At 44.4% G+C, this 27,370-nt stretch overlaps 3 protein-coding genes and 1 non-coding gene across 5 annotated transcripts; 2 read left to right on the top strand and 2 right to left on the bottom strand.

The window, feature by feature from the left end:
• Nucleotides 1-2,557: 2,557 nt before the first annotated feature.
• On the bottom strand, nucleotides 2,558-7,009 carry GPR25 (G protein-coupled receptor 25). The gene has a single exon (XM_028733912.2). It carries the CDS (start codon nucleotides 4,301-4,303, stop codon nucleotides 3,182-3,184), a length of 1,122 nt encoding a protein of 373 aa, XP_028589745.2. The 5' UTR covers nucleotides 4,304-7,009; the 3' UTR covers nucleotides 2,558-3,181.
• A 121-nt stretch (nucleotides 7,010-7,130) lies between these two features.
• On the bottom strand, nucleotides 7,131-19,546 carry LOC114599190 (protein FAM107B-like). Of its 2 annotated transcripts, none has more exons than XM_028733914.2 (5): nucleotides 19,400-19,546; nucleotides 13,034-13,070; nucleotides 11,189-11,336; nucleotides 9,388-9,532; nucleotides 7,131-7,787 (listed from the first exon to the last, which is right to left on the bottom strand). In XM_028733914.2, the coding sequence occupies exons 1-5, from the start codon at nucleotides 19,544-19,546 to the stop codon at nucleotides 7,671-7,673; spliced, it is 594 nt and encodes a 197-aa protein (XP_028589747.2). In that variant the 3' UTR covers nucleotides 7,131-7,670. The 2 variants fall into 2 exon arrangements, with proteins under 2 accessions (XP_028589747.2, XP_028589749.2); XM_028733916.2 differs by lacking the exon at nucleotides 19,400-19,546 and adding an exon at nucleotides 17,057-18,092.
• On the top strand, nucleotides 19,414-22,113 carry TMEM167B (transmembrane protein 167B). Its single transcript, XM_028733917.2, has 3 exons — nucleotides 19,414-19,554; nucleotides 19,808-19,939; nucleotides 20,708-22,113. The coding sequence occupies exons 1-3, from the start codon at nucleotides 19,545-19,547 to the stop codon at nucleotides 20,788-20,790; spliced, it is 225 nt and encodes a 74-aa protein (XP_028589750.1). The 5' UTR covers nucleotides 19,414-19,544; the 3' UTR covers nucleotides 20,791-22,113.
• A 4,345-nt stretch (nucleotides 22,114-26,458) lies between these two features.
• Nucleotides 26,459-26,864, top strand: LOC114599989 (small Cajal body-specific RNA 2). Its single transcript, XR_003707406.2, has one exon.
• The last annotated feature ends 506 nt before the right edge of the window (nucleotides 26,865-27,370 follow it).

The raw sequence follows: 27,370 nt of genomic DNA, 5'->3' as shown, positions 1-27,370 counted from the left end.
CAAAGCGCCCACGCTGCTGCGCGCTAGCTGGGCGGCGGAGGCGCAGCGGCTTCATCCCCGCGGAGCCTTTCGACGCGCAGTTTTACAGAGAGAGGTTTTTGCTCCAAGTGCTGTTTTGTCCTTCAGGAGGCACGGAGAACAGAAAAACGTGCCATGGTGATAAGCGGCCAGGGCTTTTCTCCTCGAAATTGTTCGATTCTTTTTAAAAAAAACAAACAAAACCCTATCCATATTTAAGTGTTTTCTAATTCTTTTTTTGGGTTTCCCCCTTCGCCGTCCCGTTAAAGATCTGTGCTGCTCCTAAATTTAAGGCGGGTGGCCGTGTTTGTTACAGAAAAAACAAAAGAGGGTCTTCGAGCGTATATTCTCTTGGATGTTGTAGTGGGATCATCGCTACCAGAAAAGCCACAGAGGTTGAAAAGTGCGTGGGTTTTTGTTTGTTTGAGTGGGGGAAGGTGTGCTTTAGGTTTCTTAAGGGAAAATATTTTATATTAATGTTACTATCCTGAACATACCTGCTCTGAAGTAAGTTTCCGTAACTTTCAAGTAAGCATGCTTAGCAATGCAGCTTTATTTTGCAAACAACGAAGCTGAAATTGATTGTTGCATACAGTAATAGATTTTCGACGGATCATTGCACTGCATTCAACAAGTAGTGATTTGGGCTAATTCTTTTCTCTAAGTGCATTTAGCCTCAGAGCTAAATGCTAAGAACCTAAGTTTCAGCAAACCTTATGATGAACCTGTTAAAAAAAATAAAATCAAAGTCTCTGTGAAAGACTGTGTTTCGTAATTAGTCAGTGCAGGTCTAAGAAGCGGCATTTCTCCCACACCCCAACCCAGTCATTTCTTTTTCTTTTTTGGCAATAGAAACTTGCTGTGTGTTTTCTTAAGCCTGGCTGCAGCCGCACAGCACATTTAAAGCATATCTGCCACCCAAGAATCCTGGTAACTGCAGTTTGTTAAAGCTGCTGGGAATTGTGCCAGAGTTGAAGAGCTTTCCCCCCCCTTATATTTACAAAACTTGTTTTGTTTTTAAAGTCTGTTAGGAAAAGGGATAGCGTAACGTGAGTGGAGTTACACCATAACATGAAATGAGTTATCTCATATAAGGCCTGTACAGCTCAGGACCAGGCAACCTGAGAGACCACCTTAAAAGGTAAAGGTACCCCTGCCCGTACGGGCCAGTCTTGCCAGACTCTAGGGTTGTGCGCTCATCTCACTCTATAGGCCGGGGGCCAGCGCTGTCCGCAGACACTTCCGGGTCACGTGGCCAGCGTGACAAGCTGCATCTGGCGAGCCAGCGCAGCACACGGAACGCCGTTTACCTTCCCGCTGGTAAGCGGTCCCTATTTATCTACTTGCACCCGGGGCTGCTTTCAAATTGCTAGGTTGGCAGGCGCTGGGACCGAACGACGGGAGCGCACCCCGCCACGGGGATTCGAACCGCCGACCTTTCGATCGGCAAGTCCTAGACGCTGAGGCTTTAACCCACAGTGCCACCCGCGTCCCTCAGAGACCACCTTATTATCCCTTATATACCCAGTAAGTCACCGTGAGGTCTGCGGCACAGCTTCTGCAGGTTCAAAAGATGTCAGAGGTCTGTTCCACGGTAACTGGAAGCAGCAAATTTGGTGCAGCTGCCTCTGTTCTTCAGAATAGTATGAGATATGTCAGGCACCTATTCTCTGCACTTTCCGGAAACAACTGAAGACCATTTTGTCTGATAGGCTTTTCCAGTTAGATGAATGGGTCTCTGGCATGAGTGCCTATTTTGTACTGTATTGTTTCTTAAATATATCTGTGGTGCTTTAAAAACACTTTTTGCTGTTTTAATTGTACATCACATTGAGATGCTTGTGTATATGGTGATGAATATCAACAAGAATATTAAATACATTTCAAGCACATCCCCTCAAAGAGTCCTGAGAACTGTAGTTTACCCCACACAGAGCTATAATTCCCAGCACCCTTTAACTACAGTTCCCAGGATTCTTCAGGTGGGGGGAGCTTTGAATATACCTTAAAGGTACATTAAAGGTATATAGCTTAAGAATTAAATATGTGCCCCTGTTTCAATAGGAAATAGGTGTGTGTGTATTATGTGTGAAGAACGTGTAATTGCATGTGGGACTAGCCTTGAAATGTGACCCCCAGCAGCTGTCCACTGTGGTAATATTGTCCTCAACCTCAAAAACACTCACCCTTGCGTTACAGCTTCAAGCTGGCCAGTCTCCCCACCCTACCCTACCCTACCCCACCCCATTTTCCTTTTAGTTGACACCTTCAACATTTCATGACTTAGCTGCTCTCAGCCATAGACTTGAATTATGTGAAAGGTAGTCTTGAATTTATTGTTGTGTGAAGAGTTTTCCTGCTTTTGGTTAAGGAACAAGGTCACACAAATTTGCAGAGTTATATATTTTTTAAACAAAATTAAGGAAGCTTACTGTAAGAAACCCAGACTTCAGGGAAACAAAACTGTTTGAAAAACAAAATTGGAACAGCTTCATCATGGTAAGAGGACAAATAAAATAAAATAAAATAAAATGCATAGTTATTGTTTAGTTAAACATACAATGTTTATTGCTTTTTTGGCAGGTGGTTTTTCACATTATTGCTTCAAAGAATATTTGCTATAGAATTACACAACAACTTTTTTCATCTTCCTTCTCTATTCATTTAAGCATATTTTCAACCAAGGATCAACAGCTGTTCATCAAACTAGTAAAAGCTACATGAAATCTAGATATGGGGAGATAAGCAGATGGCAAGCAACTGTACATACAGCTAAAAGCATTCACTTTTCACCAGCATATATTACTGTAATTGCAACTATTTAAATCTATAATACCACCATTTTAGACAGCTGAAATCATTTTATGAAGTCTTACATAGGTTAAATCTGCCTGCTTATTGTGCAGTAGCAATTGGTGGGCAATTTACATAATCGGGAGTTGATTTTATGCATTTGATATACATGTTTGGATAACTGAATTCTACCTCCTTGATATTACTGTGATTTACATCAAATGGTCAGAATCTTTATACACATTCCTTTGGCATACTTAGTACAGGCTTCTAACTCATCTCCTTGCGCTCCTTTCCCCAACTAGGATAGCCCAGAAATCTTGCTGGCTTTTCACAGCATTCCAGCCAACATTATACCACTCTTGGAGGCTTACAAACCTACCCCTTTGCTCTCTGGGTCTCCTACCCGAGCTGATGTTGCTGGTGTGGGCTTCTTCCTGCTGGCAAATAGGAGGCTCGTGTCTGTGGATGAAAAGGACAGGGCTGAACTTTGCACATTTCCCCTTTTGCTGCAGAAAGCAGGGAAATGCTTCAGGGCCTGCTGTCGGAATTGCTGATCCATAAAGACATAGATGATAGGGTTAACACAGCTGTTTGCGAATGCCAGGCAAGCACTGATGGTCAGCCCCCACGTGAGAGCCATCATTTTTGAGCAGGAGAGATGGATGTCCTGGGCCATGGTGAAGACGAAGAATGGCTTTAACACGTTGAAGGGCAGCCAAGAACAGATGAATGCTCCAACGATGGCAAAGATGATCTTGAGGGCATTGTTTCTCCTCTTGCCTAGGTGGACATGGCTCCGAAGCTTGGAGAAGATAGAGCAGTAGCAGAACAAGATTACTCCCAAAGGCAGGAGGAAGGTCAAGAAGAGCATAATCAAGCTGAAGGTGGGGGAGGGCATGTCATGGCACAAATACTTGTCATCCACCGGGTTCAACTTTCTGTAGAATAGAGATGGCATCCCCAGCAGAAGGGAGAACACCCAGATGCAACCACAGCTCACAGCTATGCTCTTCTTGGTGCTGATGGTTCTGGAATCCCACTGCTTGGTCATCACGAGGAAGCGTTCCACACTCATGCCCATCAGGAACAAGATGCTAGAGCAACGGTTCACAGTGATGGCGTAGCTACTCAACTTGCATAGCCCCTCGCCAAAGCACCAGTAACCGAGGGCTTTTGATACAGCCCAGAAAGGCAGGGTGCATACGAAGACCAGGTCAGCCACGGCCAGGTTGAGGACAAAGGTGTCCACGAGCCTCTTCCGGCCTTCCTTTCGTGCCATCAACAGGATCACAAAGAGGTTCCCGAAGAAACCAATGAGGAAAGTAATGTAGTAGACAGTGGGGATAAAGATATAGGCAAATGGCAGTTCTTGCAGGGGGCAAATGTCATAATTCACCAGGTCACCATAATTGTCTATAGCTGATGACTCAAAATCTCCGCTCCAGGTTTCAGTCATCGATGATCCAGTCACCATCTGAGCAGGTTCCATCTCTTGTCAAGGACCAACCAAAGAGTATTAAGTTGCTGCTATTGCATAGGCTGGCCAAAGCACTATGATCTGTAACAGGCTGGGTGTCTTTCTTTTTTTTTAAAAAAAGGAGTTGTTTTCTTGTTGCTTTTAACGATCTGTGGTGACTTCCTTTTGTTTTCAAGAAGAGTTAAAGGGTGGGGCCAAGCTAGAAGGTATCAGATCAACCTAATTTTGGAAACCCAAGACTGCAGAAAGTGGGTATTGGCATTCCTGGGTGTGGCCAGGGGCACATACGCACTCAGTGGTGTGGAGTGTGCCACGATGTGCAAACCCAATGACAACTGCTTTTCTCGTGGCAGAATTTTGATTTTATTTTTTGAAGTGCGATGAATCACTGGCCATAAACATGCATAAAACAGGCCTTTTAGATGGAGATGTTAGTATCTATAATGGATTTGAATATATAATTTTATATATGTTTTTATTAAATAGCATTGTTTTCAGGATGCCTCATGTGAAGTGATTCTTAAACGAAATGATCAGCATATACAAAATTGTTTGTCTTCACACAGAGTATAATGTCAAGCTCTGCTCTTTGACACTACTGCTTTATTTGCAATAGTTTCCACCTGAGCTCTCAAATCTGTTAAATTGCTAGTGTTAAATTAGGTGCCAGGCAAAAACCCAAGCTTTTGGCTAATTAAACAATTGATGGCTTTTTAAAGTGTGTGAGGGTGGATTTATTGCTTTTCTATGTTACTAGGGTATGTGCTATGTGCTTTTATATTGTCAACCGCCCTGTGATCCTCAGAGGACGGGCGGTATAGAAATGTAATGAAGGAAAAGAAAACAAATGTTGCCTGAAATCACCAGAAGAAAATGCCATTCTTAAACCTTATGTCTTCCCACAAATCCTTCATGTTTCCTCTCCTGCTTCCTGCTCATTATGCTGAAATAAGGCCCTGGACATCTGTCCCCAAATCCTGCCTTGATGGCACCACTGGATGTGGGACACAGGTCTGAGGCTGACTACCCATTGGGAACATCAGGTTTCTTCCCGTAGTACTATGGGAGGGTTGAAAGAGCATATTTAATGAATGCAAAGATTTCTGAGAGGCTGGTTTGTTTTCCTTTTAAGGTACTGGAGAGCCAACAACTCAAAAGCATTTAAGTTCACCAGATTGGTTTTCTGTGGTGTTTGAATTTAGCTTCAACAAAACGAAAGCTATCAGCTTCAAGGAAGGGGCACTCCAGTTTCAGCTGCCACGGCATAAACTGCAGCTACCCTATTAAAAGTGAATCCCAACGAATCTGCTTGTTAGTGTATTTTAATGCCCTAGAAAAGGAATAACCTAAGGCTGAGTCTGCACTGAGAAAAAGAGGATTTACATATACTTCATGTATGTATACTACATATCCAGACCGTTACATGGTTTTTTAAAAAAATAATAAAATCACCAAACAATACCAGCTGCAGAATATACTTAAGATGAGGAAAGAAGCACTGGGCAAGGCAACATCGGCTCTTTGGCCCACATTCCTGCCCATTCAGATAACCACTGAAGCCCACCACTCATTATGGTTCTGTGGGGCTAAGGTTGGCTAACACATCTGCTCTGCTTCAGGACAGGCACTTCCTTTGGTTATTTCCACAACTAAAGCTGGGAAATCTCTCTTCTCCCCACCCGTGTGTGTGTGTGTGACCTCACTGTACATGATTTAAGTGTAATATAGGTGTTCACTGTGCCTCCTATACATGAGCATACCCTTTGCCCCACCCCAGATATTGGATCCTTGGACAGATGGTTGTTGTTTTTTTGAGCTCATCGAGAAGTATGGTGGTCATTTACACATTGCCAAAGTGGATGAAATTTGTCATGTGTTAATTTGCATTCCCTTTTGGGAAGGACCTTAGCTTAGTGGTAGAGCATCTGCTTTGCATGCAGAAGGTCCAAGGTCCAATCCTTGACATCTCTCCAGGTAGGCCTGGTAAAGATTCTCTGTTGGGAATCTTGGAGAGTTGATGCCAGTAAATGTAGACAAGACTGGGTAGAGGGACTCATGGCCTGACTCAGCATAAGGCAGCTTCCTATGTAGATATATAAATAATTCCTATCATTTAAATAGAAATACAATGCACCCCACCATAATGAGGAAGGCTGTGGCCAGGTGGCCTGTGTATGCCTGTTCAGTCTGCTTCCTGGGGGCTGTTGACTAACGCCCTCCTCTCCCTTCTTTCCCTGCTTTGTCTTCAAACTGGGCTTGGACTGGCCAGCCCACCCAACAGAGGATGCCTTCAAAGAGAGGAGTGTGAAAGGGCGCATGGGCAGCCTGTCTCGAAGAGAGATCTATATAAATGATGAATAATAAGGAGAGCAATAAGGGTAACATATGCTGAAACCAACTGATGGCAGCGTCTCCAGATGAACAGGTCAAATAGCATCATGAACTGTAACTCACCTCCTGCTAGCAATTTTGCTGTGGTTCTTACCAGTACTTCCAGATAAGATAAACAACCAGTCCTGCCTCCACACCTGCATTTTTTATTCTTTGCCAGGCTAAGCTTGCGTTTTTAACTCTTTGCCAGGCTAAGGAAGCTTCCCAACCCTTTCCCACCATCTCAAACCATCCCAAGTTCATCCGCCTGTTATTTGTGCCTCTACTTGAGTATCTCACCGTCCTTAATGCTTTTCTCCTGGATGGTGACCTGTGAGACACTTGAAATCGTTCCCTTAATTCTATAGGTAGGAAATTGAGGCCAGCAGAAAACATTATCTGGCGTATATTATAGATCCATGAGCCTAATACAGTTGCAAACATGCATCTCCCCACTAGACCATTCACGTTTCTCCATGCCAAAGTTAGCTTTAATGGTGGGTTATATCTCAATCTAAGCATAGAAAATTTGACACTGGAGCTATCAGGTAAGAGCATTATCAACATTTTTACAAAGAGAAAAGAGAGGCCTTGGTCAGATGGGAGCCTAGTAAGGCTTGGAATGCAAAAAAGAAAAGAAGAAGAGTATTTTCTTTGTAATGATGCATTACTGAGTAGCAAAACAAACAACAAACAACCCTCCCCCCCCCAAAAAAAACTAAAAAGGCAGCCATGCCAAGTCACCGCCTCCACTGCAGATTCCAATCTGCCCTTTCGTCTCCATGTTTCCTTAACTGTCATGGCTGAATGACAGCCAGCCTCCACCCAAAGCCACCACGAGGCTAGTCCTTGCTTCCGACTTTCTCCTGCTGCCCAGTGCCTGAAGTTAACCTGAGCAGGGGCTCTGCAGGCCAGCAAAGGGAGGCTGCGGTGCATCTTAGGATTCCTCCGTGTGATCTTCCATCAAGGAGCCATTCGGATAGAAACTGCACTTGCGGTCACCTGGCTCTCATGTCTGCCTGATGTCCGTTTCTGTAGACAGCTTTATCTTCCTCAGGCTCTCTTTGACGAGGATGAACTCAGGCCGGCCATCTTGCTCGCCCTTCAAGACCAGCTCCCTTTCATACTGTAAAGGAGGGGAAATGTTTAACACCTTTTCATTAGTTCTAGCCAGAGAGACAATTCTGCACAAACATGAGGCTGCAACCTATTGCAAAACCCAACGCCCCTACTGTTTGATTAAATGAAAGTCGTACACTCACTCCTGAGCTTCATTGACATTGGCTTTAGCAACAATTTTGATAGGACTGAAAATGCTTGAGGGAGGCATTGCTGCCCATGGTTTACACACACACACACACACACACACACACACACACACACACACTGCTTTTGTCCCATTGTCACTTCTTTTTTCATATTTTTTTTGCATTTTCAAAAACAGCATATTTAACTCCCCTCCCCCTGTCCCACTTACAACACACACACACACACACACACACACACACATATATATTCATATGACTTCCCTTGAGGGACGCGGGTGGCGCTGTGGGTAAAAGCCTCAGCGCCTAGGGCTTGCCTATCGAAAGGTCAGTGGTTCGAATCCCCGCGGCGGGGTGCGCTTCCGTTGCTCGGTCCCAGCGCCTGCCAACCTAGCAGTTCGAAAGCACCACCGGGTGCAAGTAGATAAATAGGGACCGCTTACTAGCGAGAAGGTAAACGGTGTTTCTGTGTGCAGCTCTGGCTCGCCAGAGCAGCGATGTCACGCTGGCCACGTGACCCAGAAGTGTCTCCGGACAGCGCTGGCCCCCGGCCTCTTGAGTGAGATGGGCGCACAACCCTAGAGTCTGTCAAGACTGGCCCGTATGGGCAGGGGTACCTTTACCTTTACCTTTATGACTTCCCTTCCACCCTTTTCCTGGTTCCTTTGCTTTTCTATTACTCCGCTTAATCCGCAACTTTTTAATCATCTAATTTGTTACCTATTAAATACTATATTTCAACTCTGCTGGATTTACTCGAGACCTGCTAAGCTATGTTTTTGCTTATATTGGTTCTTAAAATATTCAGTAAACATTGTCCATTCCTCCTTGTATTCTTTATCTTTGTTTTTTCTTATCCTGTTTGTCAGACCAGCCAGTTCAGCATATTTGAACGTTTTACACTGCCTTTCTTCCTAGTGGGTACTATACTTGCTCTCCACCTTTGTGTCCCATTGTCACTTCTGATTAAAACTGATTTGGTATGTTTTTGAAACAGTAAAAACACAGCAATATCTGCTTACCAGAAGGGAAGAGGTGCTTGGAGGACAGGGTCTGCGTAATATCAAAACTGTGTGTGTGTTTGGGCCTGGAAGGAGAACTGACTATCTTTATTTCTGAAGATGAACGATGGAGAAGGAACTGAGAGAGGAGATGCTGGTCACACCTGAGGGGAAGGCTGCCACAAGGGAGAAGGGTACTATACAATGTAGATACTACACCCTCTAATAATCCTGGGAACTGTAGTTTAAGGGTGCTGGGAATTGTAGCTCTGTGGGGGTAAAATGGATTCTTTGTGATTAGATGCTGTTTTTGCTAGGAAGACAAATAAGGCTTGATGAGCTGGGTGTGTGAGAGGGATTAATAATATGGACTGATCACCGTAGGATGGAGGTAGTTATAAGACAAACTTGATGTTGTGATACATCCAGAAAAGCTAACTGGGGAACAGATGATAAAGACCTGGTCAAGCTTCTGCTGTCGTTTTCTCAGCTCTTCCTCCAGATCTGTCAAGGGCTTTTGGGTTTCTTCCTGCTGCTTCAGCTGCTTGATTCTTCTGGCTTCTAGAACTCTCTGAAGCTCGGGCTTGTGTTCTGGAAGGATCCCCCTACAGAAAGGACAACACAGCACAGAAGCAGACGTTTATGAGCCTTTCTTCTCTTCTACAATGCCTGTTATTCTACTCCCCCCTTCTTCATCCCATTGACTTTCACCAGATTCCATGATAACCCAGGGTTCTCCTGACAAAATAAGTTAACTGTATTATATTTGGGCACATGCTTAACTTATAAGACCTATGAAGAACTAAATATGGGCTCCGTAAGAATTGGACTGTTATTTTCCAATCCCTCCTCCTCCAGTGCCCAATCAAGTCGATTGGGGGTCCCAATGTGGTTTCTCTCCTGTGTATTGGGCAAAAATCCCTTTCTTATTTGGCTCAGTGGACACCCGAGTTGCCATACTGGACGCTAGATTTAGGTGCTTTTGAGAGAGATCCCATGGGCCCACACCCAACAGAGATTGTGCTACTTATTTTATTTACACTTGGTGTTTTGTGTCTTGGTTTGTGGATCCCTGCAGGATCATTTCCCCTGATTTTGCAGCACCCCCTCCAAAAGAATAATAGGAGCTGTAGTTTATCCATCACAGAGCTACACCTTCCAGCACTCTTAAACTACAGCTCCCAGGATTCTATGGGGGAAGTCACATGCCTTAAATGTGCTTTAAACACAGGGCTGGCCACTCATGAGACAAGGTGCGGCCACCACCTTGGGCAGCAGGATCCAGAAGGACTGCCAATTAGGCCTCCAAGGAATACATCACTTGCTGCTGCTCCTGCTCCTGCAGTAGCAGCGATGGCTATGGCATGCTCCTTGGAGGCTAGATCTGCCTCCTCCTCAGCAGCCCCTTCCCAATGCCGCCTCTTTGCAAGTAGGAGGCATTACTGGTCTCCATCCACCGCTAGGGAGGAAATGGCGGGGGCTGTCCTCTTAGGGTTGCCATATTTTGAAGAGCAAAAAAGAGGACACATTTGCAGACTTCCACTTATAACTATAGGGACGTGGGTGGCACTGTGGTCTAAACCACAGAGCCTAGGGCTTGCTGATCGGAAGGTCGGCAGTTTGAATCCCCGCAACGGGGTGAGCTCCCGTTGTTCGGTCCCAGCTCCTGCCAACCTAGCAGTTTGAAAGCATGTCAAGTGCAAGTAGATAAATAGGTACTGCTCTGGTGGGAAGGTAAATGGTGTTTCCGTGTGCTGCTCTAGTTCGCCAGAAGCGGCTTAGTCATGCTGGCCACATGACCTGGATGCTGTCTGTGGACAAACGCCGGCTCCCTCGGCCTATAGAGCGAGATGAGCGCGCAACCTCAAGAGTCGTCCGCGACTGGACCTAATGGTCAGGGGTCCCTTTACCTTTACTTATAACTATGGATCGCTATGACGACTCTACCCATGAAAAAGAGGAAGCGTCCTGGAAAAAGAGGACATATTACAACCCTCTGGGATCTCCTGGGTTCTGCACCACCCTGGTATGATTCAGAGCAGCCCCTGCCCTCTGGCAGCCTTGGATTCTCACGCCAACAGTCATGTAAGATTGATTTGATTCCCTGCCTTGTTCCCAATGCAGATCTTCACTCAACTTTTCTTCCCTGGCCAGGGAGGCACCATTTTGTGGTACACCTCAGGGGCCAATGCATGGTATGTTCTCTGTTCAAAGCTTTAGTGCCTAAACTACTGCAATTCCTGGATTAAAGACACTCTCACCTCCTTTGAGTGAAAATCAGTTCCCGGTGCAACTCCCGATGGTGCTTGGACTCCCTCACTGGGTTTGGCAGTTTCTTAGGCTCAATGAGGCTCCTGTGGCTTTCAGATGCCTGGTAGGTGCCATGCTCAAAGCTTCTGGTGTCTCCTTCTGGAACATAATGGCATAACAACAGTTTTGAAGCCTTCAGAAAATTCATTACAAAATTTCCTCTCTGCTTTCATACTGTAAATTGACTACAAAGCTGTTCAGCATCAATTTGTTGAAAGTATTTTTAACCTGCTCTTCTTTAAGGGTTCCAGACTGGTGTAAAGTGGGACCTAATGTCAACAGCACTCTCCCCACAGAGAGTCATTTTCTCTTCCCCTCTGAATCCCTGGCCTTACCCACTGAAGATGGGGGAGTCTGACCCCCAGCATCATAACTCCCTGAAGCTGCTCCCTCTCTGGTCCATGGGTGGGGCTAGGTTGGTCTTCCCCGTTGCTGTTTTCTTAAACCATGTTGTCCCCTAACTATTCCAGTAGTCAGCTGTGGAAAGATCTCTACATGTTAATGAAATGGCTTGGATAGGCCTATCATAGTGTAGATCAGGGGTCAGCAACCTTTTTCAGTCGTGGGCTGGTCCACCGTCCCTCGGACCATGTGGTGGGCCAGGCTATTATTTTGAAGGGGGAAAAATGAACGAATTCCTATGTCCCACACATAACCCAGAGATGCATTTTAAATAAAAGGACACATTCTACTCATGTAAAAACATGCTGATTCCCGGACCGTCTGCGGGCCGGATTGAGAAGGCGATTGGGCTGGATTCGGCCTGTGGGCCTTAGTTTGCCTACCCATGGTGTAGATCTTCCTCAATACTTGGGGCTTACTGAATGACTTGGTTGAGAACAAGGCAATTCACATGCAGTTGAAGTGTGGGCTTGAATGCACTTCCATTTCTGAGATCCTTTAAGACAGGGTTGGCATTGTAATGCAAATGACACATCAGGTCAGTCACAGATGCTCCATCAAGACTTCTGTTTTGTTAAGTCTTCCACACAGATTATTATTATACAAATGCACCCCCATGTGGCGAAACCACAAATTCCACCACTGAACATCTCAGTACCTGAAATCTATGGTTGCTACCTCTTTTTTCACCACTCCGGAGCACATTTATATCATTATTTAACCATGAAAACCTTGATAAACTGTTTATATCTCCATTAAAAAATGATCATGTGAATGACATTTAAAATAGGAAATTTTATGTGGGTTTTTAAAAAGTTTCACAAGGTGATGGAAAAGCTGGACAGAATGGAATGAACACATGCAATACTGGCAAGGACCTGGAAGAGAATCATCCAGCATTCCCTACCTCTAACAAGGCACTTTACCCCCCCCCCCCCAGCACAGAGCTTTCAACAACAAGAAGCTAAATAAAGGGGCACACTTATTTTGATCATATGCAAAAACCCTTTAGACCCCAAAAGAGTACTTGGAGCAAGTTCCAATAGTCACAGGCTGAATAGATGCCATCCTATGCATCATACAACAGACTTTTGCTGCTATGGCCAATTAATACATTCAGTGAGTAAGAGGAATACAACCCCCATTTTTCCACCCCCCAGGTCGAAATGCTTGCATAGTTTCTCCCCATATTTATAACCACTTCCCCTGCTTTTTGCTTAGGACTGTAGGACAGACAGCTGGCCCCCACCCATGTATAAAGGTAAACGCCACATGCACTGCACTGCCCACTTTTATCTTTGGCCACACCCACCACTGGCAAGCACTCCCCGCATAAGAGAATGTAGCCCTTGGATTGAAGAGGGTACCCCCACCATGCTGTAAAATACTCTTACCTGGGTTCAGACTGCTCTTCTGAGTTCTGCATTCACCCTGGAACAGAAAAGGCAGCATTTCAAAAAGCAATGGATCAACAAATGCTTGCACTTCTTCTTTTACCACACTTGCGTCCCAGGGGTATAGTGCTCACCCTGGTTTGGTTTCCTTTGAAAGGAGATCATGGGAGGCTTATGACATTTTATAATATTGCAGTTTGTTTACAAATATACAAGTGGAGGCGAACAGCTGAAACACTCCAGTGCCTGGTGCTAGATCTCCAGCTCTTTCACTGGCTAATGCATGAAGGTTTTATACCAAGGTCTCTGTGAAAAAATAAAGCTCTTTGCCAATGTTACTAAAGTGCTGTGAAATTAGCAGGTGAAAGGAGCCAGACAGAATAAAATGCAGACCATATTTGGGCCAGTCACTATAACATACCCTCTAGCTGAACCCAAAATCATTAGAATAACCCTCATAATCACCTGCCTGCCTTCTATAGGAAAGGAGTCCAGATACTACAGTTCGCATCTGGCTCTGGAATACCCAGCTGCTGCCCACAGACCTTCCTTCCTTTGCAAATCAAGCTTTTCCACCATCCACAGTGCTAATAGGCTGCCTTACACCTGATGCCTGTGCATTTTCCTAACCCCATGTTACTTTCCACATGACATTAATTTGCCCAACTCTTCTTTTTGCCCTGATCATTCACACAGGATCATCTCAACCTGATGAAGCTATTCTGGATCCCTTGGTCTATCTGTGCAGCTTTGAAAGATTAGGTTTTCCATCTCCGATGAGATTTCCCTTTTAAGCCACTGCTGATTAGCCTGTCATCTGTCAGGCTCAGGTTTGTGGCCGCCTCATCCAAAGTAAACAATGCAAGACTATTATAATGGCATAGATGCCAGCAGGCCTACCCTGCCTACTCCCAGACATTTAATGGACACTGAGAAGAGACTAACAACACATGGGGGGGGCATTATACAAGAGCGTTCTGAGCTTCTGCCCAAGCATCCTCATTACTTTCCCCCTGCGTGGTCTTACAGAGGAGCAAATGAGTACTTCTGTTAATGTACCTGCACATAGACTTTCAGCAGGTCAGACAAAACCAACATCTATTTCTTCTACATCCTAATCATATGGAGCTGCGGGCAAAGCAGAACATCCCTAGCACATATCCAGGGCCCGTCCAATCCATTTTGCTGCCTGAGGCAAAGGATATGATAACACAAACAATCTCCCCACCACATATTCCACCATAGAGAAGCTGACCAGACAGGCAGTCAAATCTTACTTCAACACTTGTGGTGAGGCAGTCTCCACCGTTGAAACTGAGGGCAACAGACTAGCTCAGAGCATGCTCTGTCCTCCAAAACCTTCTGCTGCCTGTTCAGTCACTGCCCTGCCTGGTACCCATTTGCTGCCTGCTCAGACAAAGGATGCCTCAGCATCAGTCATGTGTGCCAAGAAATACATTCACATACATAGTGCCTTCTGGGGTGTGTAGCCTGGGCTGGCTGCCTCTCTTCCTGCTTGCTAGGTCAAGGATATGCACTGGGAGATCACTAGGTGAGACTGCTGGCCACTGCCAGGGTGTCAGTTCAGGAGGATGGGAGAAATGGCTGGGGGGAGGTTCAGGAGCAATGGGGGTGGGGCAGCTGCATTCACTACCTGAGACAGCTGCTTCCCTCCACATAATCATAGAGTTGGCCCTGCCTGATCCTTACAGGTTTAAATCTCCAAAGACAAACAACACATTTGCTAGAGGAATGTACTGCAGCAGCAACAGATTGAATACATCATTCGGGGAAAAGACAAACGTTCCTGTTAAGGATTTCTTAGATGCCAAGTTTCAGCAGTTATGCTTAAAGAATGGCATGTACTGCTCCCCTTCACCTGATGTGGCTCTTTCCCTGGAAAACTAGCTCAGCTGCTTTAAAGTTGTCCTCAAAACCATCATCTCCATGCCTATGAAGTTCAGGAACATAAATGCATCTTCATCAGTATTCCTTCTGCCTTTAGACCCAATCTCTCCCCTTTTATTAGATTTGAAATGTTGATCAGTGTTGCTTTGCTCTGCGCCAATTAAAAGCTCATCCATACTGTTGTTTTATGTGGATAATGTGCCCTCATTAATTCTCCATTGTCCATATGACGTTTTCCTTCCCACACTTTCCTCTCCCTTGATCTGGATTTTTTCATACCCTCTCCTTTTCAGAGCATTCCTATGAGCAAATCCAGGTTGAGGGAGGGGAACGTGTGGGAAGGCAGTGATATGGAGATTGTCATATGGATGGTGGAGAATTCATGGAGTTACAGGAAACTTACTACCGAATTAAGCAACAGTTTGAGCGAGCCCTAAGAAAGACAAAGTTTCATCTTTCTTCAGCTGAAGTGTGAACAAACCATCTCTAAAAGTAGCCTTTCTGGCAGATCTACCTCATCCCTTTCAATTAGGATTTTGGTTAGGTGGCTGTGGAGAGGAAAGGGGATAGGTTCAGTGGATCAACGTAAGAGTGAAAATGATGACTAGACATAGAAGCAGGATTAAGTATAATCTAGGAGTTTATCCCTGCAGGAGGTTGTTTTGTGGGGGCAAGAACGGTTTTCTTCACCTGTATGTAACAGGACAGGTCTGACACAATTACTTTTTACACCATAACAGCCCTGTGTTGAAGAGAGGTCACCAGAGGATTAACACAAAGCATTTGTATGACACTATGTCCATCTGCACTGTGGGTGAACAACAGTTCCCATCTTTTGCACTTCTGAGAAATATGACAGCACCGTTTTCTAGTGTGTGAGATGCCACATCCTCTACATAGTCCAGATGTAATGGAGGGTTTAGTCTTTCTGTGAGTAGCATAACAATTGAACAATATGTTTATTCCCTATCTTGGCTTTTCAGTAAATGTAAGAGAAATGTGTGGTTCAGTGCTAGAGGAGGGTAAAGGTAAAGGACCCCTGGGCGGTTAAGTCCAGTCAAAGGCGACTATGGGGTGCGGCACTCATGAGAGGGAAATACAGGAGACAGAGGAGGAGAGGAAATATAAAGAGAAATTGCTTCTGAGGTAGAAGCAGCCTTGTTGGTGCTCACATTTTTTTTTAAAAAAATGTCTTTGCTCTCACACTGTAGGACACCAGTGGGGGGGAGTACTTAGCCCCTAATGAAGCTTGAATAGTGAAATGGTACAGCTATAGGGAGTACAGACTGCCCTGTACTCCATACGGTGTCTGTTCCATCCCCAGTAGTCAAGGAAGATTCAGTGGCCAAGCTGGGTGGCTGCTGTTCATGGAATAGAGGGGATGGCATCTTGTCCTTCACTTCAGGAAGCAAAATGACTTGGGTCAGCCCTGAGGTCTAATTTACAGTATATTGTTCATTTCAGATTTACCGTATTTTTTGCTCTATAAGACTCACTTTTTCCCTCCTAAAAAGTAAGGGGGAATGTGTGTGCGTCTTATGGAGCGAATGCAGGCTGCGCAGCTATCACAGAAGCCAGAACAGCAAGAGGGATTGCTGCTTTCACTGCGCAGCGATCCCTCTTGCTGTTCTGGCTTCTGAGATTCAGAATATTTTTTTTTCTTGTTTTCCTCCTCCAAAAACTAGGTGCGTCTTGTGGTCTGGTGCGTCTTATAGAGCGAAAAATACAGTAAATTATTATATTTAGTTAATTATTCATTCAGACTACACAAAGCCCATCCACTCATCAGTTTAGAAGCAGTCAAGATGAAACGATTAAGCCCAAATAAAAAGGTCATATAGTATTTCTAAGAAAAGCTCAGGGTTAAGCTTCCAAGAGCCCCCAGCAGAAGAATATTCCACAGTTGTCAGCCATCAGAAACACCTCTGCCTCTCGAGAGATTGCTTTATAGATTGCCGTATTGCCATGCTTCTGTTGTCATGTAGACTTAGTTCAAAGACTGTATACGCAACAGAATGTGACCGACTGATCAAGAAGATCTCGTCATGATGTCAGGGATATGACAGACACAGGCTTCATCCCCTTTATCAGACCATCAACAAGAAAGCTACTCACCCGTTTTGACTGGGAGGCCCCCATGGCTCTGACTGGAGGAAGCTTTTCCCTCCTCACTTTCCTTTCCTTTAAAGCTGTGGAACGTTGTCTCTGAAGTACTTACTGTGCCAGAACAGTTTAGCACTGGGCTTCACTTTCTTCTAGAAAAACACCTGTGAACCAAGTCCTCCTGTTGATTTTCTTGGCAGCGGAGACGGTAATGTGATTGTGGATGGGCCCTGCTTCTTTTAGCAGGCTCTTCACAAAACCTATTAAAGCCCTTAGACTAATCCCTGGGTGTGTTGTTGGATGTAAAAAAAAAAGGGGGGGGACAGGTGTCATGTGACACGTTCCTTTAAGAACCTTTGGCTGATTAAGCAGAGGATGTCATTTTCCAAGTCTGGAACGCTGAAACATTTCCTAGGGTATCAACAAGGTTCAGCAGAAAATGGATTATTGAATTATGCACCCTTTAGATTATTACAAATCAGATAAAGTTGTTTGGGCTAACATCTTAACAGAGCAATCCTAAACACCTATTACATTGCTGGGTCTGATGATTTGCTATTACTACTATAGCTCAGCTGAGAAAGGGGTGCACACACGGGTAGAAAATACCAAATTGGTGGGAACATGGCAGACATGCCCATAGCATCTCTAGAAGCTTCACCAGTGCTGCTGCCAATGCCCATCTGCTGCCCCCATACAGTGGCAGCCAATTAACTCACTACGGACGTGACCCCAGTACAGGAATTTTTTGTTCATGCAATTTATGAAGATTACATTCTGTTACACTCCATTTTGTGATTCTGTACCAGTGTATGAAAAATTGTGATTCCTAAATGAATCCAGAATCTTTGGAAGTCTGGAACTGCCTCCAGTTTCTTTTCAACAAATAATATTCTCAATAAAGGGAGGATGGGGAAGCAGCTTGTATAACCCACATCTTTTATTTTATAGCACAATCCTATACACACCCACTCAAAAGTCACAGTAAGGCTGTAACCTTATTCACAACGGGACTTCCTTCTGAGTTCTCATTGATAAGACTGGGCACTCCATTGTGTCCATTATCCCTTCTCTTCTTTCTCCCACTAGTATTTGCCCTATCCATAGAACTTCTATGAGGAAAAGGTTTCACATGCTCTGAGCCCTTTACGCTACCCCATGAAGATAAGAAAGCAGCCTTGCCTAGTTAAAAACATCATTAAAAAAATCAGTCAATCTTGGAATGATGTGGATCCCTATTGACCTCTTTTAGAATGGTAAGAATACACTGTATCTTCATACAAGTAAGCAGTGGATTTGGGGAATGGGGCTGACTGGATGGTTGAGATTGCTCTGAATCTTTGGAACTCCCTACCCATTGATATTTAAGCTGACACACTATATTGCTTTAGACACCTGCTGAAAATGTTTCTATTCCAGCAAGCCTACCCAGACATTATTGTGTGTGTCCTGATTTTATGTTTTTTATTAGTAATTACTTTTTATTATTCTGACACACTGCTTAATTTTTTTAATTAAGTGGTTTTATATTTTTTAAGTATCCCACCCTTTTATGCTGGTCTATGACGTCTATGATGTGGGTGGCACTGTGGTCTAAATCCGCGTGCCAGGGTGAGCTCCCGTTGTTTGGTCCCTGCTCCTGCCAACCTAGCAGTTTGAAAGCACGTCAAAGTGCAAGTAGATAAATAGGTACCGCTCCAGCGGGAAGGTAAATGGCGTTTCCATGTGCTGCTCTGGTTCGCCAGAAGCAGCTTAGTCATGCTGGCCACATGACCTGGAAGCTGTTTGCTGGCTCCCTCGGCCAGTAAAGCGAGATGAGCGCCGCAACCCCAGAGTCGGCCACGACTGGACCCAATGGTCAGGGGTCCCTTTACCTTTACCACTGGACTGCATGGCAGGGTTGTTGTAAGCGTCGCTCCCCGCATTAGCTATAAGAAAATTATAACAGTATTGAGCAGTTTATTTTTCTGCTAGTACAGAATCATCTGCAGGGCGATTAAGAAAAAAAAGCTAGAATAAAGGTGAGTCCGCCCCATTCACATGTTCGCATCCCACAAGAAAATCGAGTTTAAAATACTACCCCCCCCCTTTAAAAGAAGAAGAAGAAGAAGAAGAAGAAGAAGAAGAAGAAGAAGAAGAAGGAGAAGGGTAAGACGTGTGGCTGCCAAACAGCCCTTCAACAACACAGTCCCGGATTTTTGCACTGCCTTTTCAAACAAAAGACAGCACGAAAACACAAGACAGCAGGAAATCCGGTCGCGAGACCCGCCGCTGACAAGCCACGGCGCTCTCGAAACAAATCGACCAGCCGTCCTTCTGCTAGTGCTGCCTTGGCGCCGCGACAAGCGCACCCACCTTTCTAGGAAGAGGCGAACCATAGAGAGCGCTCCATCGCCGGAGCTCTATTGGCGGCACTGGAAGTTCCGGTGCCGCGCTGGCCGTTCGTTCATTCTGGGCGATGCGGTGACGAGACCTGGTCTGGGCCTTGCGGGTTTCCGTCATGGCTAACGGTGAGACGGGGGTGTGGGGTGGGGGTTTGCCTCAGCGGGCGGGGGCTGTCCCGCAAAGTGACCCTGCGCCTCGTTCCTCCTCCCTGACTAACTGCCACCCCCACCTTCCAGCGCGGGGCGTCGCCCTCGGGGCGAGGGCCAGAGGCTGGCCCGGGGGCTTCTTCGCTAGACGCCCCCCCCCCCGCTGCCCGCCACCCTTAAGAGTCGGGAGGCCCTGACTCAAGACGGCCTCTCTGTCTCTCTTCCCTTGCAGTGTATTCGCTGGACGGGCTGCTGGTGTTCGGGTTGCTCTTCGTGTGCACCTGCGCCTACTTCCGGAAGGTGCCTCGGCTGAAAGTCTGGCTGCTCTCGGAGAAGAGGGGCGTCTGGGGGGTATTCTACAAAGGTAAGCCTCTCGCTCTCAACCCCAGGGCTCAACCGGGAGGGAAGGCGAAATGGGTGGGAACAAGTCTGGGCAGCCTTCCCAAACTGCCAGGAGAGGAGGAACTTCTTTGCCTATTTCATGCTATAAAATGTTAAACGAACAAACAAACCTTCAAGGAAATGTTCCTGACAGTTGGTAGAATGGAGTTAAGCTTAGGAAGCGTCTGCATTGTGAGTTGGGATGCATCACAACAGGCTTGTTTATATGATTGGTTGCTTCAGAGAGTGGGGGTTTGATGATTTGTTCTATGGTGAGTTTTGATAGCTGGTTTTTTGAGGGACGTGGGGAACCTCTTGTTCCTAGGATCTCTAGGTTACAACAGGGCAAGTGCATAATAAATCTTGGTTCTCAGCTTCATTTAATTTCTTAAGAGCAAACAAAATTGTTAAGGCTGCTGTAAGAAAAATACTAACTTCAGTAGAACAGAACTTAGTAAGTGGTAAGCAACAAGTATGGTACTCGGTGAGGTAGAACTTCTTACTGTTCAGTTCAGACAGAATTTGCATCTCTCCCCATCCCCATTAACCATTACTAATATTGTCACTAGGCAATTACTTGGTGGGGAATTTGGATTTCCAGCATAGTTGAGTTTGATGTCCTTGCTTTAGTTTATGTGGTAATAAAGACAATCTAGTGCTTATGCTTAATTCTCACAAAAATTCGAAGAGGTAATGTGTGCTCTATACTGTTACAACTTGTAAATGTGTAAATGTCTCTTTTGTTTTCCAGCGGCAGTGATTGGTACTAGACTCCATGCAGCAGTGGCAATATCCTGCATTGTAATGGCTTTTTATGTCCTCTTTATAAAATGAATCTCAGCACTTCAGATGGACAGTGTTGTTTGAATGAAGATGCTAAAGAAGGCATATCTCTTTTGCTTCAGAGGACAAAATATCTCTTAGAGGAACTGACACAGAACCCTGCACAGATGTCAAGGGGAAATTCTTCCATGACCAAGCCTTTTTTGAGACCAAGGGAGTGGCTTTTATAACAGCAACCATCCTCTGTGCTTCTAGTAAGCTTGAAAATGATCAACAAAGATTGTTTTATGTGCAGATTCTTTAAATCAATATTACAATCTGCACAAGGAAAACCATCAAAGTTTGTGGCAAATGGAAGTGAATAATTATGTTTCCAGAGTCTGGCACAGTATAGAGGGGGGAAGGATTTGCATTCCTGGTGTTTTAAAGGGAATTGCTCTAAATCCCAAAAATGTAATAATGAACAGCAAAGTACAGGTGTGGATTTTGCTTTCATTGGCTTTTTTTCTTTTATTAATGCACTTTTAAGATTGGAGGATAAAGCTATCATAAAAATTAGTAACTGGATATGGTAAACTAGCTAGTAATAGAGTAAAATCTTTGCACAGTTCAAAGAAGTGTTTATGCACTTTTTACCCTTGAAGGAAAAAACAATCTGAATCACAAAGGAAATAAAATGCTGTTTGGTGATATATTCGCACCACCTTGGCATACCGTAATTAACAGCCTTACCACCTCTTGCAAACAGCCAAGAATGGCTGAAATGCTGCAAGTTCTGTAGCACACAATTAACAATTGACAACAATTCAAACATACCCAGTTTTTGGATGTTGCTGTGTAGGAGAAAGCAATGGGGACATATGCTGTTACATAAGTTAATAGATGTTAAAATGTTTAAATTACATTTAAAGATCGTAACTTGTATATTTTGGAAAGTGTATAGAGTTTAAAGGTGAAAGATTTATGTTTGCTTCCTTTTTTAAATGATACCCTTTTATGTTCTTTTTCTTCTTCACTGTCCTTATTTGAATTGTTCTCCCTTTTAACCTTGTCCTTACATTATAGGAGGTCATCATCTAGAGTAGAAGCAGCTATAGTAGAAGCAGTAAAAGTGCATGTTTTATTTTAAGTTTTCAATGTTGAAAACACTTGATGGAGAGAAATTCACAAGTAACTTCAGGACTGGGGCATATTTTTTTTAAATCCATAGTTTGTATAAAACTGAAAAGGCAAGTTTGTATGTCATCACAGACAGGAACTGTCTCTTACCACATTTTTATAAATTGGCAAGAAGTACACTGGAGCCCTAACTGGGCCTTTGGGTATTTCAGAAGTATGTGTGTGAATAAACCTGCCTTATTTTTCTTCCCCATACTTTGTATCTAATAGCCTCTTGACATTTTATTTCTTATTTTCATGGGTGGGAACTGAAGGAATATGAATGAATTCTACCAGCTGCATGTTCCAGGGAACTGAGAAAGCAAAAACCTAGTTTAGTGCTCACATAATGTTCAATTCCTGTTTAGAGTGGTATTTGATTTGAGAGTGGTTTTCTGATACTAAAATTAATATGTTTTCAACTTCAAAATAAGTATAAAAGCAGACTCAATGCAATACAGAACAAATAAAATTGTATCTAAAAAAGGTAACGGACCCCTGACAGTTAAGTCCAGTCGCAGACGACTCTGGGCTTGTGGTGCTCATCTCGCTTTACAGGCTGAGGGAGCCGGTGTTTGTCCACAAACAGTTTTTCCAGGTCATGTGGCCAGCATGACTAAGCCGCTTCTGGCAAAACAGAACACCGAAACCAGAGCAGCGCACGGAAACACCGTTTACCTTCCCGCCAGAGCAGTACCTATTTATCTACTTGCACTTATGGTGTGCTTTCAAACTGCTAGGTTGGCAGGAGCTGGGACTGAGCAACAGGAGCTCACCCCGTTGCGGGAATTCTAACAGCTGACCTTCTGATGGGCAAGCCCAAGAGGCTCAGTGGTTTAGACCACAGTGCCACCCGCGTATCAGTTATATCTACTAAGTGATAAAACAGTACTATTATCCAAACATTTCTGCTGCAGTTTAGGATGCAGTGCTGCAAATAAGGCAAGTTTTTTCTTTGCCTGCTAATCAGTATTCTGATTTCTGCTATGTAAACCAAATACCTATATTTATCTAGTGACTGGGGGAAAGATTTGGGCCTTAAATCCTTGTAAAGATGATAATTTGCTTTCTAGTTCTGTTTTCCCCAAGGAATGTAAGTAACTTTACAAGAGATTGAGAACCCATAATAACAAGTTTAGTTAATACGTACATGTTCTGGGGATGTGTAAATCACAACACCAACCAAAAATCTTAACCAAGAAGCAAAGACTGCTGTTGCTGGGAGTGTTCCATAAATGTGCCAGGGACAAATCTGAAATATCCTGTCTTCCTTTACTCCTATTCTTTCCTTCTGAGAGGACATGAAGTGTAGGAATTGAACACAGCATTCAGCTTGTCAGGCTTTTAGAAAACACAGTATTTTTATACTAATGGTGCTATATAATAATTCATGACATTTAAAAAAAAGTAGTTTAATATTACATTAGAATTTACATTTCCCAATATATTTTGTGTGTCCAACTTGAGAGAAACCATGCCAAAGGAGTCATGATGCCATGGGTTGTGGTTTTGCAAGTATTTTTATAAGGATGAAAGCATAACTGAAATAGATCTGTTTGGTGCACTTAAGAAAATGTAACGTTTTGGTACTCTTGCAAAATTTAACCCTAGTAAAAAAGTGTGATACTTTATGAACAAAGCCATGCTATGTACAAAATCATTTTGATCTGCTAACAGAAAATGCTGTTGAGTTGTCAATATTGTGTGAGTTTCCAAGCAGTTAAAGTTACAGGAAAAATAGTTTTCCTAGCATACTGCTTTGATTCTAATTTTCCTTGCATAAAAATGCAAGAAAGGGAAATATAAATTGAAGAGCCACCTATCCAGTAAGCCTGTTTCAAGAGGTGCAGAATCTGTAAGACAGGTGTTGGAATAATTTTGTCCTCCAGATGTTAATGAACTTGTGCCTGATGTGTCATGCGTGTGTGATGTCAGATGCACAATGTATGTGTGTGACATCACATTGTTGGGAGGAGGCTGAGGGGGAGCCCAGAGCGGCATGACTTCCTCCCTTGCACTCAGGAGGAGCTAGCCATTGAACAGTGTTGCAGTTGGCTTCCTCCAACTTCCCAACATCAAGGGAAGTTCCCAGCAAATATTGAGGGGGGTGAAGACCCCCTCCACCCCTAGGTGTTGGCACACCAGGCTGAACTGCAACTCCCATCAAACCCAGCAAACATGGGCAATGGCTAGGGATAATTAGAGTTGTAGTTCAACAACATCTGGAGGGTTAAAGCTTCCCCAAATCTCTTGGTAAAGGGAAATTGGCAGCCTTTGCCACTGTGTGAAAAGGTTATGTGCACAATTATACTGTAGGCATGTGTTTAGTGAACTGCTGAAAAAGTAAATAGAACATTATATAAAAATGGGAATAGATGGTGTTTTTCTGTTTTCTTCACAGTGCTCTAGTGTTCAGCTGCACCTGTATTTTCTGTTCAGTTTTCAACCAATATATCAGGAAAGCTTATTGGAATCTTTACTCATGAATTTTTTTTTCAAGAAATTCAAGACATGTTCACTTCAAGGGAGCATGAATTGATACAGCAGTGAGAGCATCCCTAAATATGTCTGTACTTTAAAAAAAAAAAATCTTGGTTTTTGTAGCTCAACATATTGAATTCCATCTAGTTAAATAGCCTTTAACACCTTAAAGACTAACAGTTGTATTGTGGCTTAAGCTATCATGTCATTCATGTTGCATAGTGTGGTTTGTAAAATCAGTATGATCACTATGTATCTCTTTTATCAAATCTTTATTCTAGCCTTCCTCTGTGAGCTCAGTATGACAAGCATGTTCTCCACAAGAACCCTGTAATGTAGTTCAGGCTGGGAGAGTGGACCAAGATCATTGTGTGAGCCATTCTATTACTCTTGAAAAGCTTTTATTGCTTGACTTTATACTCCTGATTTCTTGCATGGAGTGGAATGTCAACTTCACACATAAGCATACATTGAAAGGGCAGGTCCTAAGCTGAAACTAATTGTTAGCAGGAGAAGGTGAGTATGTAAAGGGTGTTAGGCAATTAATGTGTACTACCTTAAAATTATTTTTAAACTCTTTTTTTTTTACTAAAATAATGCAAGAATATTGAGAAGAGACCTCAAATGTGCATTCCTGATGGTGATAGCACATATTTTTGATATTCTGGTTTGTTTGCTTTTACAAGAGTAAAAGCTGCCTCTGAGAGAGTCAACAAGCTAGAAATATATTGGGCAAATAAACCATCCTCGGTTCACCATTGGAGGCCGTCTGTATGTTCTTTATTTTGGTGTTATTCCATCTGCCCTTCCATTGAAAAGCTAGCACTGCACTGCCCAATTCTATGAGTTATACCTAAAGATGTCCATGCACGATCAAAATGGTCTCTACCTTTCTTTGCCCCTTTGACAGCCCTTTGTGTGCCCTCAAAATTTGTTCTGGAGGGTTTTAGTGTTCCTGGAGGCAGATTTCAGGAGGATATGGAAAACCTTTTCAGAGTTTTGGAATATCTCATAATACTAAACCAGGGCTTCTAAATTTAGTAGAGTGAGTATAGTTAGAATTGTAACTCTAGTTATAGCAAATGAAATATTGCACTGCATACCATTTAAGTGTTCACTTATAGCCCCTCAGCTCTTTATGCAGTGGGTCTTTTTCCATTTCCCGTTGTGGATAATTGGAAAGTGTTATTCTGCAGGAATGGATATGAAAACAGCCGTAGCTTCTAATATATTTTACTGTTATTACAGAGACTTCAGCCACAAGCCCAAGTACATTTATTATTAGAATTTACTAGGAAACCAATTTTATATAACATAATGGGACTTTTGTTCTGATTATGTTTGTATCTCTTGTAATAGTGAAAGCAAGCCCAGTTCTTGCAGCTAAGGCAAACAATGGCTAAGTGAACAAGAGAGAGAGAGTGTGTGCTTGGAAATAAAACAGGGCTTTCTTGCTCCAGACAAACCATGGCCCAAAGCCAAGCGTTGTATGGGAGACGAATCACAAGCTGGTTTTGGATGCAAGGATAACCCGGACCATGGCTTTCCTCTCGGTAGCATGGCAATGGACGAAGAAGAAAAAGATTTCTAAAGTTTGCCCCCGAGTCTCCAGCAAAAATGCAGGGCAGCGAATCTGCAGGTGGCTAGCTTGTCTACCATAACTTTATTCCCACAAAGGTCAGTTATTTTGCTCTCGGTGGTAACAGCAGCTGGCGAAGCGATGGGGGAATCATTCTGTAAGCAGCCCGAGCGCTTCCAAGTTTTACGGCTTTTTTGGAGGGCTGGGAGGGAACACAAGCCGCTGCCCAGCCACAGATTACGCCACAATTCTGAATGTCACCCCGATTTCCTTCAGGAAACTTCCCCACTTCCACCCCGGAATCTCCAGGGTTGGGGATACTTCCACAGGGAAACATAAGCGAACAGGGTCTGCGAATCCACAAACCCCGCCCCTCTCTTGATAGTTGAGGGTGACTCGAAAGAGGCGGGGCACTCAGCAGGGACCGCGAGAACGCGATCTGCGCGGTTCCCATCATGCAACGGGGCAGGGGTATAAAAGCCGGAGGCGGGGCGTGAGGAGCTTCTTCAGAGAGTAGCCAGGGGCAGAGCGAGTGGTGTGTGGCTGTGGTGGGGCGCGGAAGGTATGTGTGGGGATGCTAGGAGGTACGTGCGCTGCGTGAGGCGTGTGCGTGGGTTGAGTGGCGCGCGTGTGGAGCCCCTGCGCTACGGCACCTCTTTCCCTCATTTACACGTTGATCTTATTTGATCGGGCCGGGATGTTGCCGCCTTCCCAGGCCTGAGATGAGAAGAACCCTTCTCCCTGCGAAGCCCTCGGGCGCTGTGCAGTGAAGCAGGTGAAGCGAGCGGGCGGCCGTTTTAAGCCGGAGGTGATGAACTGATCAGATAGACGAGGCTGGAGGCTGCGGGGGGGGGGGTTCCCTTCCCCCTCCTCCTGGCCAATGTGTATCGGAGCGATTCTGATCCGGCTCAACCGCAGCAGCTCCGCCTGAGGCAGGAACAAAGGAGTCTTCCTTTGCTGCGACAACGCCTCCCGCTCTCCATCCCCGTCCCTCGCACAAGGCTGCTGGCTTTCCTGAAAAGGCCTTCCCAATAAATGCTAATGAAATTCGCGGTGCGAAAACAACTTGGAACAATTAATTCTGGCATGCTCCCCCCCCCCCCCCGCCCAGACTTCATTCCATCTAATGGACTGATGGTGAGATGGGTTGTAGTCCAAGAAAGCTCTTTAAGTCCTTAAGGTGCCATAAGCCTCTTCCTTGTGCTGTCAACGGACACTTGCAGGCTCTGTTCAAAGAGTTCATGATGCTTGCATGTTGCGTGGTTCCTTCTGTGGAGTCGTGCAATGTTTCCCAAGCTGTGCCCGTGTCATAGGGCTGCTTCTCAAGTTATTGCCACCATGTGGAGGCTGATAATACAGTAACAATTAAAATGGCCTCTGGTGGTTAAAATTACAGAAAGCAGGCCTCCCCTA

This window comes from Podarcis muralis, chromosome 5, assembly GCF_964188315.1.
Source record: "Podarcis muralis chromosome 5, rPodMur119.hap1.1, whole genome shotgun sequence".
Lineage (NCBI taxonomy): Eukaryota > Metazoa > Chordata > Lepidosauria > Squamata > Lacertidae > Podarcis > Podarcis muralis.
The sequence above is the reverse complement of the archived record's forward strand: the minus strand, read 5'-3'. Positions and strand labels throughout refer to the sequence as shown.

Coding starts and splice junctions, on each gene's coding strand:
- LOC114599190 (XM_028733914.2), bottom strand. CDS start 19,546: ATGACGGAAACCCGCAAGGCCCAGACCAGGTCTCGTCACCGCATCGCC. Junction 13,071..19,399: donor GTTCGCCTCTTCCTAGAAAG/GTGGGTGCGCTT, acceptor TTTCTGTTCCAG/GGTGAATGCAGAACTCAGAA. Junction 7,788..9,387: donor GACAGCAGAAGCTTGACCAG/GTCTTTATCATC, acceptor CCTCCTTTACAG/TATGAAAGGGAGCTGGTCTT.
- GPR25 (XM_028733912.2), bottom strand. CDS start 4,303: ATGGAACCTGCTCAGATGGTGACTGGATCATCGATGACTGAAACCTGG.
- TMEM167B (XM_028733917.2), top strand. Junction 19,940..20,707: donor CTGGGGGGTATTCTACAAAG/GTAAGCCTCTCG, acceptor TTTGTTTTCCAG/CGGCAGTGATTGGTACTAGA.